Source organism: Artibeus jamaicensis, unplaced genomic scaffold (genome assembly GCF_021234435.1).
Source record: "Artibeus jamaicensis isolate MK-2021 breed Jamaican fruit bat unplaced genomic scaffold, CSHL_Jam_final contig_3182, whole genome shotgun sequence".
NCBI lineage: Eukaryota > Metazoa > Chordata > Mammalia > Chiroptera > Phyllostomidae > Artibeus > Artibeus jamaicensis.
This window is the reverse complement of record NW_026521742.1, coordinates 254,412-269,713: the sequence shown is the minus strand read 5'-3', so window position 1 is coordinate 269,713 and position 15,302 is coordinate 254,412. Positions and strand designations below refer to the sequence as shown.

The window sequence follows — 15,302 nt, the reverse complement described above, 5'->3', positions numbered from 1 at the left end:
TAAATTCAGATTCTGAGGATACCACCCCAAGGTATCCTCTGGGCTAAAGGCCCAGCTAAGGGAAGTGGTGGAATATTCCTGCAGGTGACTACAGAGGGGACTCCTCAGTGTTCTGTCTCTCTGGACCAGTGGGTTTCCAAATACAGCTGCACTTTGAAGAATAATGTTAGGCAACTGGGTGGAACGTTCCCTGAATATGCCTGGAAGCAGATACATTCTGTCTTGGGAGTGCCAAGTGAATAATGCCACCCTCATTTCAGCTAATAGTGATGTGGTCAGCCACCAGGGAAGCTCATATTTTTGTTAGGTAAACTCGGTTTTCAGGTAAAGTATTTCAGTTCCCCCCTCCTGGGGTGGAGGAGGGTGGAACTTGTCTGCTCAGTGAGTGGGTCCTGTGGGCATCCTCTGCTGCACCTGTGGAGGTGGATCCAGAGCTTAGAGAGGGGCTAAAAATGCCCTCCGAAAGCTAGCAGGCCAGATGAGAAAGCTGAAATGGAAGGCCAGGGATCCCAATGCAGAAAGCACTTACCTGAGAGTAAGAAGCACAGTGTCTCTGCCACAGCGGGCTACCAGATGCTAATGATACATGGCCAGAAGTGGCCAATCAGCTATGACATGCCACAGACAGGGCAGTCAGGAGCAGAGGGAGGAGGTGGAACTGACCTGAGAGGAGGGAACGCAAGCCCCCACGACGTGCACACGCGGAGTGTGCACCTTGACAATAAGCCAAGGTGCAGCTGTCGATTGGATGTAATGCTGAGAAACACACTGATAAAGGCATGTACGGAGGTGGATAGACACTTAAGCCCACCCATGACACCATTCCGCTCCCTTTACAAAAATAACAAAGGTGTAAGGTTTGACCCAACTTGTAAGTTTCTTCTAATAGATGTCAAGCTCCAAGTTTTGTGGTATGTTGGGGTTTTATTTCTTGATTTTAATAGTAACTGAAAGAAGTATGGGCATGTTTATTCCAAAGATCTGCTGGAGCCAAGTCACCTGGTGAGATCCACGAAACAAAACATCAAGGTCTGTAATACATTAGACTTCTCTGAAGGTTGTGGCTTGACAGGTGTAAGTCAGGCTGCTACTGAGATCCCAGAAGGCTAGAAAATGTGCATCATAACCTGATTGTGGGCCCTCCTTGTGCAGTGCTTCTGATGGCTCAAGACGGTTCAATCCAAAGTCTTCCTCGCAGCTGTGTTGGAGTTCCTCCTGGTACACAACAGTCCTCTTACTATTAGGTGCTTGGGGAGGGGGGGGGTTTGAAATCTCTGATCCTGTCATGTGTGTGAGGTCCCTAGCAGCCCCAAATGGAAATACTCTGTTCCTAAGGCTGCATTTACTGCAATTTTGTGTAGCGGGTGAGGGGACATTTTGGAAGGAAAGGTAAAAGCTTGATAATAGCCCGGTCAGTTTTTCCTTGTATTTAGATTTTAGAAGATATTCCTCTAAAGGGAAAAATGATGTACCTAATGTTCACAGCTAATAAGATCATTGTAGAAATGACTAGAGAAAAGGGGGAAGCACATAATTACTCCTGCTCAGAACAAGAGCTACCTTCATTGGCATCCTGTGCATACAGGTACTTCACTTAGAAGTTATGTTAGAAATAAAGTTTAGTAAAATAAATCAAAGAAAGACAAATACCATAGCATTTCACTTACGTGGAATCTAAAAAACTAAATGAACAAACAAAACAGAAACAAACTCATAGATACAGAGTACAAATGGTTGCCAGATGGGAAAGGTTGGGGTGGAGGGGTGGGTGAAAAAGTGGAAGGGATTAAGAAATACCTATTGTCAGTTACCAAATAGTCACAGGGATGTAAAATGCAGCCCAGGAAGTATGGTCAGTGACGTCGTGACTACGCATGGTGTCAGGTGCGTGCAAGACTTCCTGGGGATCACTCATAAGGCACATAAATGTCTAACCACTATGTTGTACACCTGAAACTAACATAATATTGAATGGCAACTATAAGAATTTTTTTAAAAAAGGATAAGCTCTGACTCTAAGAAAGAAAAAGTTTCAAATCATGTTTAAAAAAAGAGAAAGCTCAAGTACATGACAGGAGAAACAAAATGATAAGGAGTCAAAGGACAGCAAGTTAAGTAAAAGCCAAAGGAACGGGATGTAAGTTAAACACAGCAAAATGCAAAAGTGTGTAAAGCTAGCTAAAAGGTCATCATCTTCAAAATGATGACAAAGGACACACAGGCAGAGCAGAGACCTGGAGTCCAAGGGCCATGAGCCCCAAGTCAGGCACCCGATGTCCCCTGAGCTAAACTAGAGTCTCCCACTCAATGATTCTCTCAACCTACCAGGGGTCCCTGAAGAAGGGCCGTGACCCTGGGTGTACCTCTGAGGTCAAGCTGCACAGCACGTGTGGTTAGTCCTGTAGGCTGCACGAGTCCGATTCCCGTGGGCTGGCTCAGACTGTGCCACCACAGTGTCCAGCCAGGGAGCCTCCACCCAGCTGCTACGTCATCCTCCACTGTGGGGGGCCTCATCTATCTCAATGCTCCAGGCTACTTAAGACCACACGTCTAAGGCAATCTTCTAGTATTCCTTCTAGAGTATTTGCTTTGCAAATCTTTATAGGTTAGGCGGGTGAAACCCTGAGCCTCAGAGGTGGGACAGTGAGCTAGCTGCCAGGCAGAAGGGAGGGCTCTGCTGGGGAACAGCCGTGAGGATTTCAGAAACGGGCTCTGGGTTTGCATCCCAGCTCTGCCACTTCCTGCTTATATGTCCTCAGGGAAATTACACCTCCACGAGCTTCAGTTCCCGATTTGTAAGACATTATTAGTGTATTATTACTATGTGAGCGTTGTACAGTAATTAGGTCAGGGAATACATACGGCACAGATGCTACAGTGTTTTTGTTTAAAAGCTAAAATAACCAGAGATTTAAGGGAAGCAGTGGGAGGGCGGCACCGCCCAGCACTTCAGCGCTCACGGATTCACTTTCTGGGCGAATCCGTGACGTGACTCCAAGGGGCATCCCGATCAGGACACTCATTAGCCAGGAAGGTGACAAAACTCTGCTTCCAGAGGAAGGGCAACTGATACCCATTTTCCCCAAGGAAGGGTCTTAACCACTGAGGCTCATGTACAGTTAGAGTGACTCAGCTCCCCCGCAGTAAAAAGCGGCGATCCAACAGGAGGGGTTTCTGTCAGAGCTACTGACACAGTCGTGAACCGTACAAGTGACTGTGCAGCTGCGCCATCGTCTTCCCCGGAGCCCTCTCAACAGCAGAGGGCCGAGCTGTCTGCCCAGGCACTCTCCTCCCTGGAACACGGTCAAGGCTGGAGCAACCACAGAGGGGGGTCCACGGGCCCACCCCCTTTAACTTCAAGTCAGGGTGGAGGTTCCTCTGCTAATCTCAGGGAAGAGCCTGTTTTGTTAAGTATGGCATCCCTAAACACAGCACATTTTAAGGAGAAATGAAGACATATTTCCTAGCAAAGTGAGGGGCTGAGGAAGAATGAGAGTAAGTCTCCAAAAAAGAAAGGCACAGCACCCAGGTTCTCATTGTTGACTTTAATGCCACGGGAGGGCACGGCGGCTCCATGCACCAGAGCACTCACAGACAGTAATAGAAGAACATGTAAGTGTTTACTGTGTACAGAAACCCAGCACCATACAGAAGACAATGCATTTGGGGACCTCCCACACTGCAGAGGCAACTGCCTGTTACTACACCCAGTCTTTGTTCCCGCCCCCTCCAGCCCCCTGCCAACCCACCCTTCCCCCCATTAACATGTATATACATATGTTTCTTCCAGAATTCCAAAAAGTGCTTCTCCCACCCCAGCTCCCAGTACTCTGCCTCTGATGAATAAAGCCTCTCTCTTTTAAGGATCATGAGGCAGGGACCACTTTCTTCCTGAAAGACCCCTAGCAAAATGGTGCCCAAGAAAGATGAGACAGGAGATATGCGGGAGGAGGATATTTGAAATTCTAACTGGGATCAAAATGCTTGGTGGGAATGGTTTTTGTTCTGTTGTGTACCAGCCTCATCAGGATCCAGCTGAGACCAAGATCACACAGGGAAGTGCACCCCACCCACTTTGTGGCTTACAGATGTCAATTTCCCAGTCCTCCAAGGAGCAACCCAGAACAGGAACATTGTTAACACCTGACTAGCTTGAGGCAGAAGGCTCAGACAGCTCCCAGAACATCCCAAACTCCAGGAAGAAAATGGAAGCTTTTCAGAGCACAGCTGACTGCTCCTGAAACAATGAGCACTGCACCGCCTGGTGGACCTACCAGAGGTAAAGTAAGGACGGCGTCGATTCCTCTCTTCTATGTAGAGCGTTACCCACAGAACTCCTCTACTGGTGTGATAGAATGTATTTCATGGGGTTTTGTTTCCGTCTTTTTTGTTGCCATTAGTCCTATCCCCTAAAACTTCACCTCCCCAATCAGTGAGATGGAACCTGGGAGAAAAGGTGCCCAAAGTCAAAAGGGAAGTTCCACAGGCAGGCGCTTTGACCCACTGGTAACCACTGGGCTGTTTCACAGCAGGATGAATCTAGTCCCCTGTCAGGATCAGGGAGAAGCAGTCAAGCTTTGGAACCTTCCTTCCTGATCCAACCCTTCTAACACTCTGGGCCAGCCATTCAGAGTTAAAAAGGGATCTGGCGGGGAGAAACCACTTCCTCACAGACAATGCGTTAGGAGGGTGCTGCCACAGCCCACTACAACCAAAAGCACTTTGAAGACTGGTCTCAGCTTCTTACAAGAGAAGGGCGAAACCGGGCCACTGAATTCTTTTACTCTGTTTACAAGGGGCTCTAAGCTGGATACCAGTGTCCCTGCTCCTCTGAGCTACTGGCCGAGAACCTCGCCTCCCCACAAATGGCACAGAGCACACTACCTTGAGGACATCACAGGGGGACAGAGAAACAGGGGCATCTCTAGTGAGAAGCACAGGGACGGCATCCCTGTAGCCCCAAGAAAGTCTTCCAGAGCCTGTGTTTGAGCAAACCTGCCTTTCCTCAAATACCAGCCACTCCCAGTCCTACATGTACAGGCTCTAAAAAACCAGGCACTGTGATGTGATGTGATATGATGTGCTGTGCTGTGCCAGGGGGTGGAAGGGGAAGGGGGCGTCAAGGCCAGATTACTGAAAGCAATGGGCTTAATTATGTGCTCTCTACTCACACTTTCTCCTGAACAGCTTGCCTCAGTGTCTGTCAAAAAATGAACTTGTAGTAGGCAGTTACACCAATCAGAGCAACTTAAATGAAAGACTTGACTGTTAGAACAAGGCAAGAGCCATGATGTTGGGCTGAAGCAGGGACATCAGCTCCAGAGAAGCACGCCTACTGTGGATGAGAACAGTAGAGAGAACACGTATCTCGGAACCAGCACAACTAACTGTACTTTTTCTCTTAGATCTCAGTCTATACCTCTGCTCCCCTCGTACAAGAACACAATATAAGAGTGTGAAAACATGCCCTGGAATCTCTGCTCCCACACAAGGGCCAGGAGGTCATTGCCCCAGGAAGGAATTCAGCCAAGGTCCCAGGGCTTGGCCTTCTCTTCCTCCGAAGAATGAAGACATTTTCAGTTGCCTCTTCCCTACCTCACCGATCTGTTCTTGTAAGGCTGAGACCAGTGAGGCTGTCCTCGCCAGCTTTTCACACGTAAAAAAAATCTCCCTACACAAACAGCTGGAAATGGTCAAGTACAAGATGAATAAAGGGAGAAGCCCTTACTGCAGCGCACAAATGTTACATTCCCACTACTGGTGCTGCTCGGTCTTCCTTTAGGAGATGCATGTCCACACCCTGACTACTAGCCCCAGGCTGCAGACAGAGCAAGAAGAAACTGCAGTGGGAGCAGACCCTTGCAGATCTCTCTCTGAAATGTGGGCAGTGAAACATAATGGAGGTTTGCTGCTGTCTTCCTACAGCTCCTGGGATAGCTGTGCCTCTCACCCAGCCCTTTCTTTACTTCTTCAGGACAGACTCTCTTCTAGAAGCGGAATGTTAGTGGGATAAAGCAAGGTTTGAGAAAAGGAAGGGAGGATGGGGAGGAGAGGGAGGTAGAAGGGGATTAAATGGCAGTAGAAACAAATACAATAAAAATTAAATTAAAAAATAAAAAAGAGCCCTGGCTGGTGAGGCTCAATGAATTGAGTGCCGGCCTGCAAACCAAAAGGTGACTGGTTTGATTCCCAGTCAGGGCACATGCTGGATTGTCCGGCAGGTCCCCAGTAGGGGGCGCACGAGAGGCAACCACACACTGATGTTTCTCTCCCCTTCTTTCTCCCTCCCTTCCCCTCTCTCTAAAAATAAATAAAATCTTTTTTTTTTTTTAAAAAGAGGGGGTGGTTCCACTATGTTGTATAGCTGAAACTAATACAAAATAATATAGAATGTAAACTGTAATTGAAAAAAAATAGTCCTGGGGATGGAAAGTTCAGCATAGGGCATATAGTCAATAATATTGTAATAAGTCTATGGTGTCATATGGGTACTTTGTAAGGTAGATAAATGTCCAACTACTATGCTATACATCTGAAATTGATTTAATATTATATGTTAACTGTAATTGAAAAATAAAAAGAAGTATTTTTTTTAAAAAGAGGGGGACCCCATCAAGGAGGCTCACCACAAACTGGATCCTGACAGATGAAATGGCGGCCAAGAGGGTATTCTGAGCCTCCGGGGAGGATGTTACACCGCAAAGATAACAGATGTAGATGTCTATTCCCTTCTGCCTCTGAATACAAGCCCGCCCTCTGAGAAGATAACCCTTCACGCTAGGAAGGTTGGTGGAACATAGGAGAAGCCAAGGCCCAAAGCAGGGCTGTAAACATTGTGCTTTTCTAAGGCCAACCTGGTATATGTTTTGGCAATTATAGTTACATCTCCAAAAAGTGGTGAATAGGTTTCATGAGAAAAAGAGTTTCACATCTCAAAACAAAGCACGGGACTGTTCTTGGGGAAGAGGGGGAGGAGATACTCCTTCCTCAGCCAGGGACGGTGGAGTGGCTACTTGGGTAAATCCCGTCACGTTCTACGTTTAAACCCATCCACTGAGCACAAGGGAGGAACGAGGAAGGAATTGCCCGAACAGGGTTCAGGAAGTGACTATACCTAAATTATTTTGGTAATGTGGTTCTAAAAAGGGCAGCCACTCTCTTGCCAGGTCAAGAGAGTGACAAAACCTCTCTGCACTTCCTAGCCGCGCCCTAGCTAGCCAGACCCCACTGGCCTCAGGAGAAGACTGCCGTGCCTGGAAGAAAGGCCAGGTGAGTGCAAGTACCAAGTCCCCACGGGCCACAGCCCTGAGCCTGACCCCCAGGAACGGCAGGGGAGACTAACGCTGCTGCACCTCCGTCCACTGGAGCGGTGCCTCCGGACTCAGTCTTCCCCTCGGTCGGCTCTGAGCAATCAGTAGCCCTTCTAGGGAACGGACTCCCAGAGCCACGAAGGGGAAAGGACACCTTCCCTGAAGGGACTCTAGTCCCTACCCAGACTACTCACCACCATGTGATCTTGAACTCATAGATGGGGCGCTTGCAGTAGTAGTGGTTGATGAGGTGTTTGTCACACACCCCAATGCACTGGTGGTCCACGATGAGGCCCTGGGCTGAGAGGTCTGTGACCAGGCAGTGCAGCAGGTCATAAACATCAGCCACAGCCTCCCAGGGCCCGAAAGACACATCCACTTCACAGTGGTGCTCAAACAGCTGCCCGTCGCTCTCGCTCCGCTCAAAGCGCAGAGAGTTGAGAAGTGGACACTCGTAAGGGGTGATGGGCATCTCCTCCTTGAAGACACAGACCTTGAGCTTGGCAAAGCGGGCCTTCCGCTGTACTGCGCGCAACCGGGCAATCTCCACAATCCGCTCCAAATGGTCTACGGGGTGAACAAAGCAGCCATCACTGTGATGGGGGGTGGCAGGTGGGGAGTGGGGCAAGGCAGTGGGAGGGCACAGAGAGGCCAAGTGACAGCAGGATCCAAGAGGGAAGGGACAGATTCCTGGGGGAAGGGACTCTGTGGGCCTATGTAGGATAAAGACTTAAAGAGGGACCCTGGTTCTCTACTGCGCAAGGATGGATGAGGACTGTCCATTTGAAATGTGATTTGATGACCATCACAGGCAAGGCGAGCCTTCCTGAACCTGTATCTTCCCAGTGCGACCAAGAGGGAAGGGCAGAAAGGGAGTGGGATTCTCTCCCTTCTTGAGTAATACACGTGAACCCTGGACTCACTTGTGCTGGTGGAGAGCTAGGCACTGACAGATGCCTTGCAACCCTCCTTCCCCTACCCTCACTGTCCTGGGCAGCTGACCCCTCACCTTTGTAATAGGGCATGAGCCCCAGAAAGGCTTGGCGCACTTTCTCCCCCTTCAGTGGCTGCATGTTCTCCAGCTGCTCCAAGAGGGGCCCGATGGCGTAGTACTGGGCCTCTTTGTACACAGCCCGCACACGTTCCCGGGGCGGCAGGTCCCCTGAGCGCAGGAAATTCAGCACATCTCTGAGCAGGAAGAAAAGGGTGTTGGTGAGAAGCAGCTCACCAATGGAACTGGGCAGTGCCACATAGTGGTTAGAGCACAGAACCTGGAACCAGAGTGCCAGCTATGTAGCCCTAGGTAAGTAAACTTAACCTTTCTGTGCCTTGATTTTCTCATCTGTAAAATGGGGGAAAATAAGAAAACTATTCCATAATGATAGCAGGATCAAATGAACTAGTACATAAAAAGTGCTTAGAAAATACCTGGCACAGAGTAAGTTCTCAATGAGTGTTAATAGTTCTTTTTAGTCGTATCATTACTATAATTAAAATTATTACTGGGTATATTCTGTATTATTATTATTATTAGGTACATATAGTAATAATGAAAAAACATTACTAGCCTCTTAATACACAGAGTGGGGCAAAAGTAGGTTTATAATTTTGAGTATACAAAACACAGTATTATTTATTATTGTATTACTTTCTATACGAACAATTGTAAAGCTACTTTTGCCCCACCCTGTATATATTTTAATTGAGGTAAATAATATTCAATAAATGGATGAATATACCCATACAATTACCACCTAGCTCAAGATACAGAACATTTCCATCTCCTTCAAGGTTCCTCATGCCTCTTCCCAGTCACTTCTTCAGAGGTGACTACTCTATTGATTCACCTTGCCTTTTTTTTTATTGATTTGAGAGAGAGAACACAAATTTGTTGTTGCACTTACTTGTGCATTTGTTGGTTGATTATTGTATGTGCCCTTGTCTCTTCTTGAAATTCATGTGAGTAGAATCACACAGTAAGTTCACTTTTGTGTCTGGCTTCTTTCCCTTGACCTAATATTTTTGATACTTATATTGTGTGTAATAGCAGTTTGTTACTTTGTATTGCTAAGCAGAATACCATCATTGTATGGCTGTGTGTACTATAACTTATTTACCCACTCTCCTGTTGATGGACATTTGAACAGTTTGGGGCTCTTAGGAGTAAAGCTGTGATAAACATTCCTATATAAGACTTGCTGTGAACACATACACCAATTTCTCCTAGGTCAATATTAGTAGAATTGTTCGGTTGTAGTGCATGTTTAACAAAGTGATTGTAGTGTTTTACACTCCCACTAGCAATATCGAAGAGTTCCACATCTTCTACAAATCCGTGCCGTAACTATTATTCAGTAGCTATTAGAGATCAAATGCCTGAACCTAACATCTGAACAAATTGGTTCCAGGAATGAACAAAATCACATTCCACATTTTCTTTTTAAAAAATTCAGTTCTTGCCCTAGTTAATGTGGCTTAGTGGATTGAGTGCCAGCCTGGGAACCAAAGGGTTGCAGGTTTGATTCCCAGGCAGGGCACATGCCTGGATTATGGATCAGGTCCCCAGTAGGGGGCGCTCAAGAGGCATCCACACACTGATGTTTCTCTCTCTTCCTCACTCCTCTCTCTAAAAAAAAATAAATAGAATCTTTACAAAATTAAATTAAATTAAAAATTCAGTTCTTCCAATTCTCTTTTCAGATTCTTTAGCACTAAGAATAATCAGATCCATCAATGGAAGGTGTGGGAAGGACATTTCTGTATGGACATATGAGTAAACACTAAGATTAAGCTGTTACCTCTATAGTTAGTCTACGACCATAATGCTAATACTCACTTAGTATTAATCTATATCAGCTAATATTTATGTGTTATTCCACTGAATCCTTTCAATAATATGGGGTAAGTGCCATCTTATGTCCATTTTATAAGTGAGAGAAATGTGGGGCTCAAAGAGGTTTAGGAACATCCTTGCTCAAGGAGCCACAGTTAGCCTGCGTGTAGACACAGTCCGGACTGTAGTCCAAAGAGCTCCTCACTGATCACAACGTGAAACCGCCCCAAGTGGAGGCCTGAGCAGCCTCCGTGGTGGATGCTGGGGGCCAGCAGGGAAATTTACTTCACCAAATGCCCTAAATTCCTATTTTACTTTATCTGAGTCCTTCACCAACTTCATCTGCTGATGATGAATCATAGGCCACTGGAGCCCAGCCATCTGAGGATAAATGCCACAGTATCCTGCTTTCTGCCCCACACCCTCGCCAGGCCCAGCCACTCTCCAACTACGGCCACCTGAGCAAGGGCACATCAGCTTAAAGCCAGACCCTATTCCCCCTCCCCACAATCCCTTCCAAAATCGGGCCTCTAGGATCTTAAGCAAAGCTTGGTTAAGTTCTGAAAAATACACCCTCAAGGCAAGGCCCAGCCAGGAGTGTCTGGAAGCTGCCAGCTGGGGCTAGCACTGTCCTCCCCCAAACAGCCTGCGAACAAAAACCTTTTTATAGCTCTGCAGGGCGATGTGACACTTTGTTTTCTCAGCACTAGAGGCAGCTGACAACCCAATGGGGAAACTCAGATTCAAAGCAAATTATTTGACCTGAGGCTCCTTCTGAGGATAAAAATGACCCTTCTCCCAATGTGGAAAATCTTACTTGGAGGCCATCACAGAGGTGTAGTGACTGGAGAGTCTCTGCCTCCCTGGTCATTTTGTTCAAGGTCAAGGACCACGTTCATTCTCTAGTCATCTCCAAAGTCAGACTTAAATGGAAAAGAGCTTCAGCCTATCCTCTGGAAGAACCTGGCCAGGAGTCACACCACAGCTCTTTATTTCATCCACATGACAGACCTGCAGGGCAGCTGTAAGTATTTCTCATTCCACAAACAAGGAAACTGAAATAAAAAGTCTCTACATTGTATACGGGTAAGGTTGTCAGAAATTCTTTCTAGGGAAAGGCTATTTATTTTTTGAGATTCTGTCTTTCTTTTCCATGTTTTAGTGTTAAAATGACAGTAATAATCGAAGGTCATTTGGGGTTTTTTAAGACTTTTCTTGGTAACATTAAAGGATGGCAACCCCATGCTGGCACCACCCTCACCCTTTTTGTCTCTTTGTTTCAAACTGTTGAAGGAGGTCTGGGAACCTCTGCCACGCACCACACCTCCTCCCTAACGGCAATGCTGAGTCCAGAATCTGACCCGAGGGTCCTCTCTGAGAAGTCGTTTTGGAACTCCCCCACCTGTAGGTGGGATCGCGCCTACTCCTTTCCACAAAGACCCGTGACTTTGCAGTCTTAAATTACATCGGGTAGAAGCGGTTTCATCACATCCAGCCAGTATGTATTTCCTGGGATTTTTCCAGCTGTGCTTGTCTCCTCTGGAAAGGAAACTAAACTTTTTGATCCAATTTAACAGGCACATTTGTTAAATTCTGTCTGATGTTATCTCCTCTTCAGGCACTATGGAAGATACTACAGCTCCATACCCCATGCTACGGCCACTCCCTTGCTAGGACTACAAAGATGATCACAGAGGGAGAAACATACCCAAAGTGTGTGCCATCCCGATCAATGAAGTACCGGCCCTCAGCATCAGTGGGGATGTAATGACGTCCACTGAACATAGCCGCCAGCATGGTGTCCTCATAGCGCCGCAGGGTGGACAGGCGTGTGGTGAAGTGAGCTCCTCCGATGTTAAGGGGAACAACCTCAGGAAACTGGAAAAAAACAGCTGCATGTTCAGCCAGAGAAGAAAAATAAGAGCTGGGCTGCTCCATCTGCAGTCTTCTTGGGTCTGATTAAAGCCTCACCGTTCACTCAGTCACCCAAAACCCAAACCCAGGAGTCTTTCTGAACACTCTGCTTTCTCCTCTCTTTCCCCACCCTCACCAGTGGCCACATCCTTTGAATCCCCTACCCTGATAGCTCCTAAATCAGGTCTCCCCACCCCAATCCTACTATCTCTGCTCCATAGTTCAAAGCCTTCATTCACTTGTTCTCCTTTCACTTCCTGAATTTACCATTTTTTGTGCCCTTGCTCATGCTGTCTTCTCTGTACAAAATGCTCTTACCACTCCCCCTTTGTCCATCTAGCAAACGCAAGTGCCCTCCCTGGTGGTGCACATTGTTCATTGCAGAAGGGTGCCTACATGAGAGGGATCTGCTAGCCCAAATGTGTGCCCTTTTTCTAATTCGCACCAAGGCACTGTATAGGTTAGCAGCATCCATTCATTCTAAGAGTTTCTATTCAAGTTCCACTACTCTCAGCATTTCTGCTCTGTTGCCCCTTGCCAGCTCCCAAGACAGAGTTAATTAAACACGCCCTCCACTGTGCCCCCACCGTGCCTAACACAATACACTGGTGGTTATTTTCTTCTGTCAGCCCAGCCTCCTAGACCCCAAGCTTCCCGAGGACAGGGACGACATCTTGTTCCCCAATCATGAGGCCACCCACAGCAGGTCTCATAGATTAGATGTTTGTTGAATAATTCCTTCCTCATCTGGAGTTACATTAATCCCCAGTCCAGCTAAGGTTCTGGAGGCAAGGGCAGGATGAAGAACAGGGAATGAAGGAATAGATTTGTCCTGAGAAGCTGTAGGTTCTCCCTAAAATGCTCAGGACCTTTTCTGTTCTTTTTTCTTTTTTTACATCTTTCCCTCCTTGTGATTTTGAAAGAAACAAGGCCTGTTCTCTCTAATTTCCCAACTCTTCTCCTCAAGATCAAATTAAAATTTGTCCCAGTGCATATTTTTCTATATTGCAACATCTCAGTGGCTCCAGTGACAGTCTATGCATATTCATCTAGTAGGTCCTTTTTCCCAACTTTCAAATTCATTGTGAATAAAGTAGGGTCAATATACATTAACTAAAAGTTACCCAGGACCTTGTGCAGTGTCTAACTCAAATATGCATTAAATGAATGAATGAAATAGATAAGTATTTACAGTTCCATGTGTATATGTACTGTTACTCTTCTGCACCCATAGGACAGGAAATGCCTTCTGCTTATCTATAGCTCCTCTAAAATTATTCTATGTGCATACCAAGGACTCAAATATTGTTTGGGGATAACTCTACATTTCATTTAAACCTTTCCCAAGAATACCTCATACCCATACCGATCCAAGTGCTTGCTCCATATTGAGTTTTGCTCATTTTCCCAAGTGCCCCATGATATTAAATGTATGAACTTCTAACCCCCAGATAACACAATCTGCTTCCTCAAAGCCTCACCCAGCCCTGCCCCGCCCCTCTGGGGTTCTGTCCATTCTCCCATCTCCACACATCACATGTTCCCCTATCTGGCTCTACCTTAGTTCCTCCTTCCTAGTCTATCTTCAGTGCCCTGGAGCACCCCACCCTCCCTCCTCTTTCCCCTTCTCTTAAGGGTCATTTTGGGTGTAAATATGATACTGTCATTCACATTAAGACCAGTGGAGGACACCATGCACCACGGCATAGCAGCTAGTGAGGGAAAGCCAGGCAGCTGTCAGGTGAGTGTGGACACATCTACCAGCTGGCCTGCTTCTTACCTGTACACAGTCCCTTACTCCACTCTCAGAGCAGCTGGAGATCGGGTTTGGGTAACCACCAAGGCCTCTTGGATTTTCTAGAAGGCACTATCATGTCTTGGGGCAAGTTATCTTTTCCGAGAAGTAAATCAACCTTATGGGCAGTGAGGACTGGAAGAAGGGGGTTTGGGACCAGGTGATGTCTGGGGCAGGGAAGAGACACCTGGTGCATTTGACGGTGGGGACGGGGCTGGGGAGCAGGGGAGCCCAGCTCCTCGGGCGCCGCCCTCAGCCAGACCTTTGATCTCCAAACCCAGCTGTGCTTACATCCCAAGGTCAGCTCCGCCCAGCACCTACTTTTCCCTCTGCGCCCCTTCCCACACACCCCCCCACCCCGCCTCCGTCCAGGTACCTCTTGGGGCAGCAGGGGCAGCGCGTGCCCCGCCTGTGTGGCCGTCGGGGTGGCCGGCTCCAAAAAGTCGTCTTCGGCGTCGGAGCTGGACATGGCACCGTCCGGACGACGGCTGTCTGGCTCCCGCCCCGTGACTACCACCATCCCTCTGGCTCTGGGCAGTGGGCGCGGCTTTAGGCAGGCGGGCAACGGACCCGGCGGCACTAGCGTGGAGCACCGCCTGGCATGACGCGGGCGGGCGACCGGAGCCGGGGGTCGGGTGAGGGGGGTTGAGAGAGCCGAGCGCTGCGGCAAGCCGCCCCGCCCTCAGACCGCAGGACAGGATAGCCCGGCCGCCGCCGGGACCGCCAGCAGGGGCCTGACACGACCGCCTGCCGCTACTGGCCGAGCCCCCGCTTGCCCCGCCCCTGATTGGCAGGAAGCTGGCCCAGTCCTAAAGCAGGCAATGCGGTCAGCCTGTGCCTGAGTGGCCACTGGAGCCGGCCTGGTTTGCTTGCCTGCTCTGATTGGACTTCTGACCAGCGGGCACGCCCTCTTCTCCCCTAACACTGGTACCACTAGCTGTAGGGGGTGCGGGGGAGGAGGCTACCGTGTCTACGTGGGGCCTCTTGTTAGCAATGAGGGTGGCTCCTGCTGTAACCTAGGGTCCTTATTTTTTTTAATCTGCCCTTTTATTTTGATTTTTTTCCTTTGACTCAAACTGGTCTCAGCCCCTGACTCACCTACCTCCTTCTCCTTGCTTGATCGCTAGGCCTCAGGACAATGAGGTTCTGGTCCAGTACTCTTAGAAAGAAAGCCTTGGCTCTACTGACCGCAGAGACAAAGTTTCCCAATCTAGAGGTAACATCTAGGCCGCAGTTGTGTTTCAGTTCCACAACGCCCCACCACCCCAACCCTTGCAAACCAGACGAAGCAGTGCCATGGCTGACCTCAAGACCAGATGCGCAATGTTCAACTATGCCCCTAACCTAGCTGCTGACCAATCTCTAGAGACCACGACCCTGACCGTGACCCTAACTTACCTCCCTTAGTCACCAAGATTAATGATTTTTCCCCGTTGTATACCCCCACCCC

General features: G+C 48.1%; 1 protein-coding gene across 8 annotated transcripts in view; it reads right to left on the bottom strand.

Annotated features, from left to right (window-relative positions):
* The window catches only part of LOC119042012 (BTB/POZ domain-containing protein KCTD7), a 90,701-nt gene extending 76,110 nt beyond the window's left edge, over positions 1-14,591 (bottom strand). For 2 of the 8 annotated variants that reach the window (XM_053663468.1, XM_053663470.1), the window contains exons 1-4: positions 14,229-14,591; positions 11,852-12,021; positions 8,320-8,498; positions 7,505-7,877 (exon numbers count right to left, since the gene is read on the bottom strand). In XM_053663468.1, coding sequence (XP_053519443.1) covers positions 7,505-7,877; positions 8,320-8,498; positions 11,852-12,021; positions 14,229-14,372 — 866 coding nt within the window. In that variant the 5' untranslated portion in view covers positions 14,373-14,591. Of the gene's footprint in view, positions 1-1,127; positions 1,216-1,267; positions 5,988-7,504; positions 7,878-8,319; positions 8,499-11,851; positions 12,036-14,228 lie in introns of those variants that run through there. The other 6 variants (XM_037135557.2, XM_053663467.1, XM_053663471.1 and 3 more) reach the window with 5 other exon arrangements.
* Between the last annotated feature and the right edge of the window lie 711 nt (positions 14,592-15,302).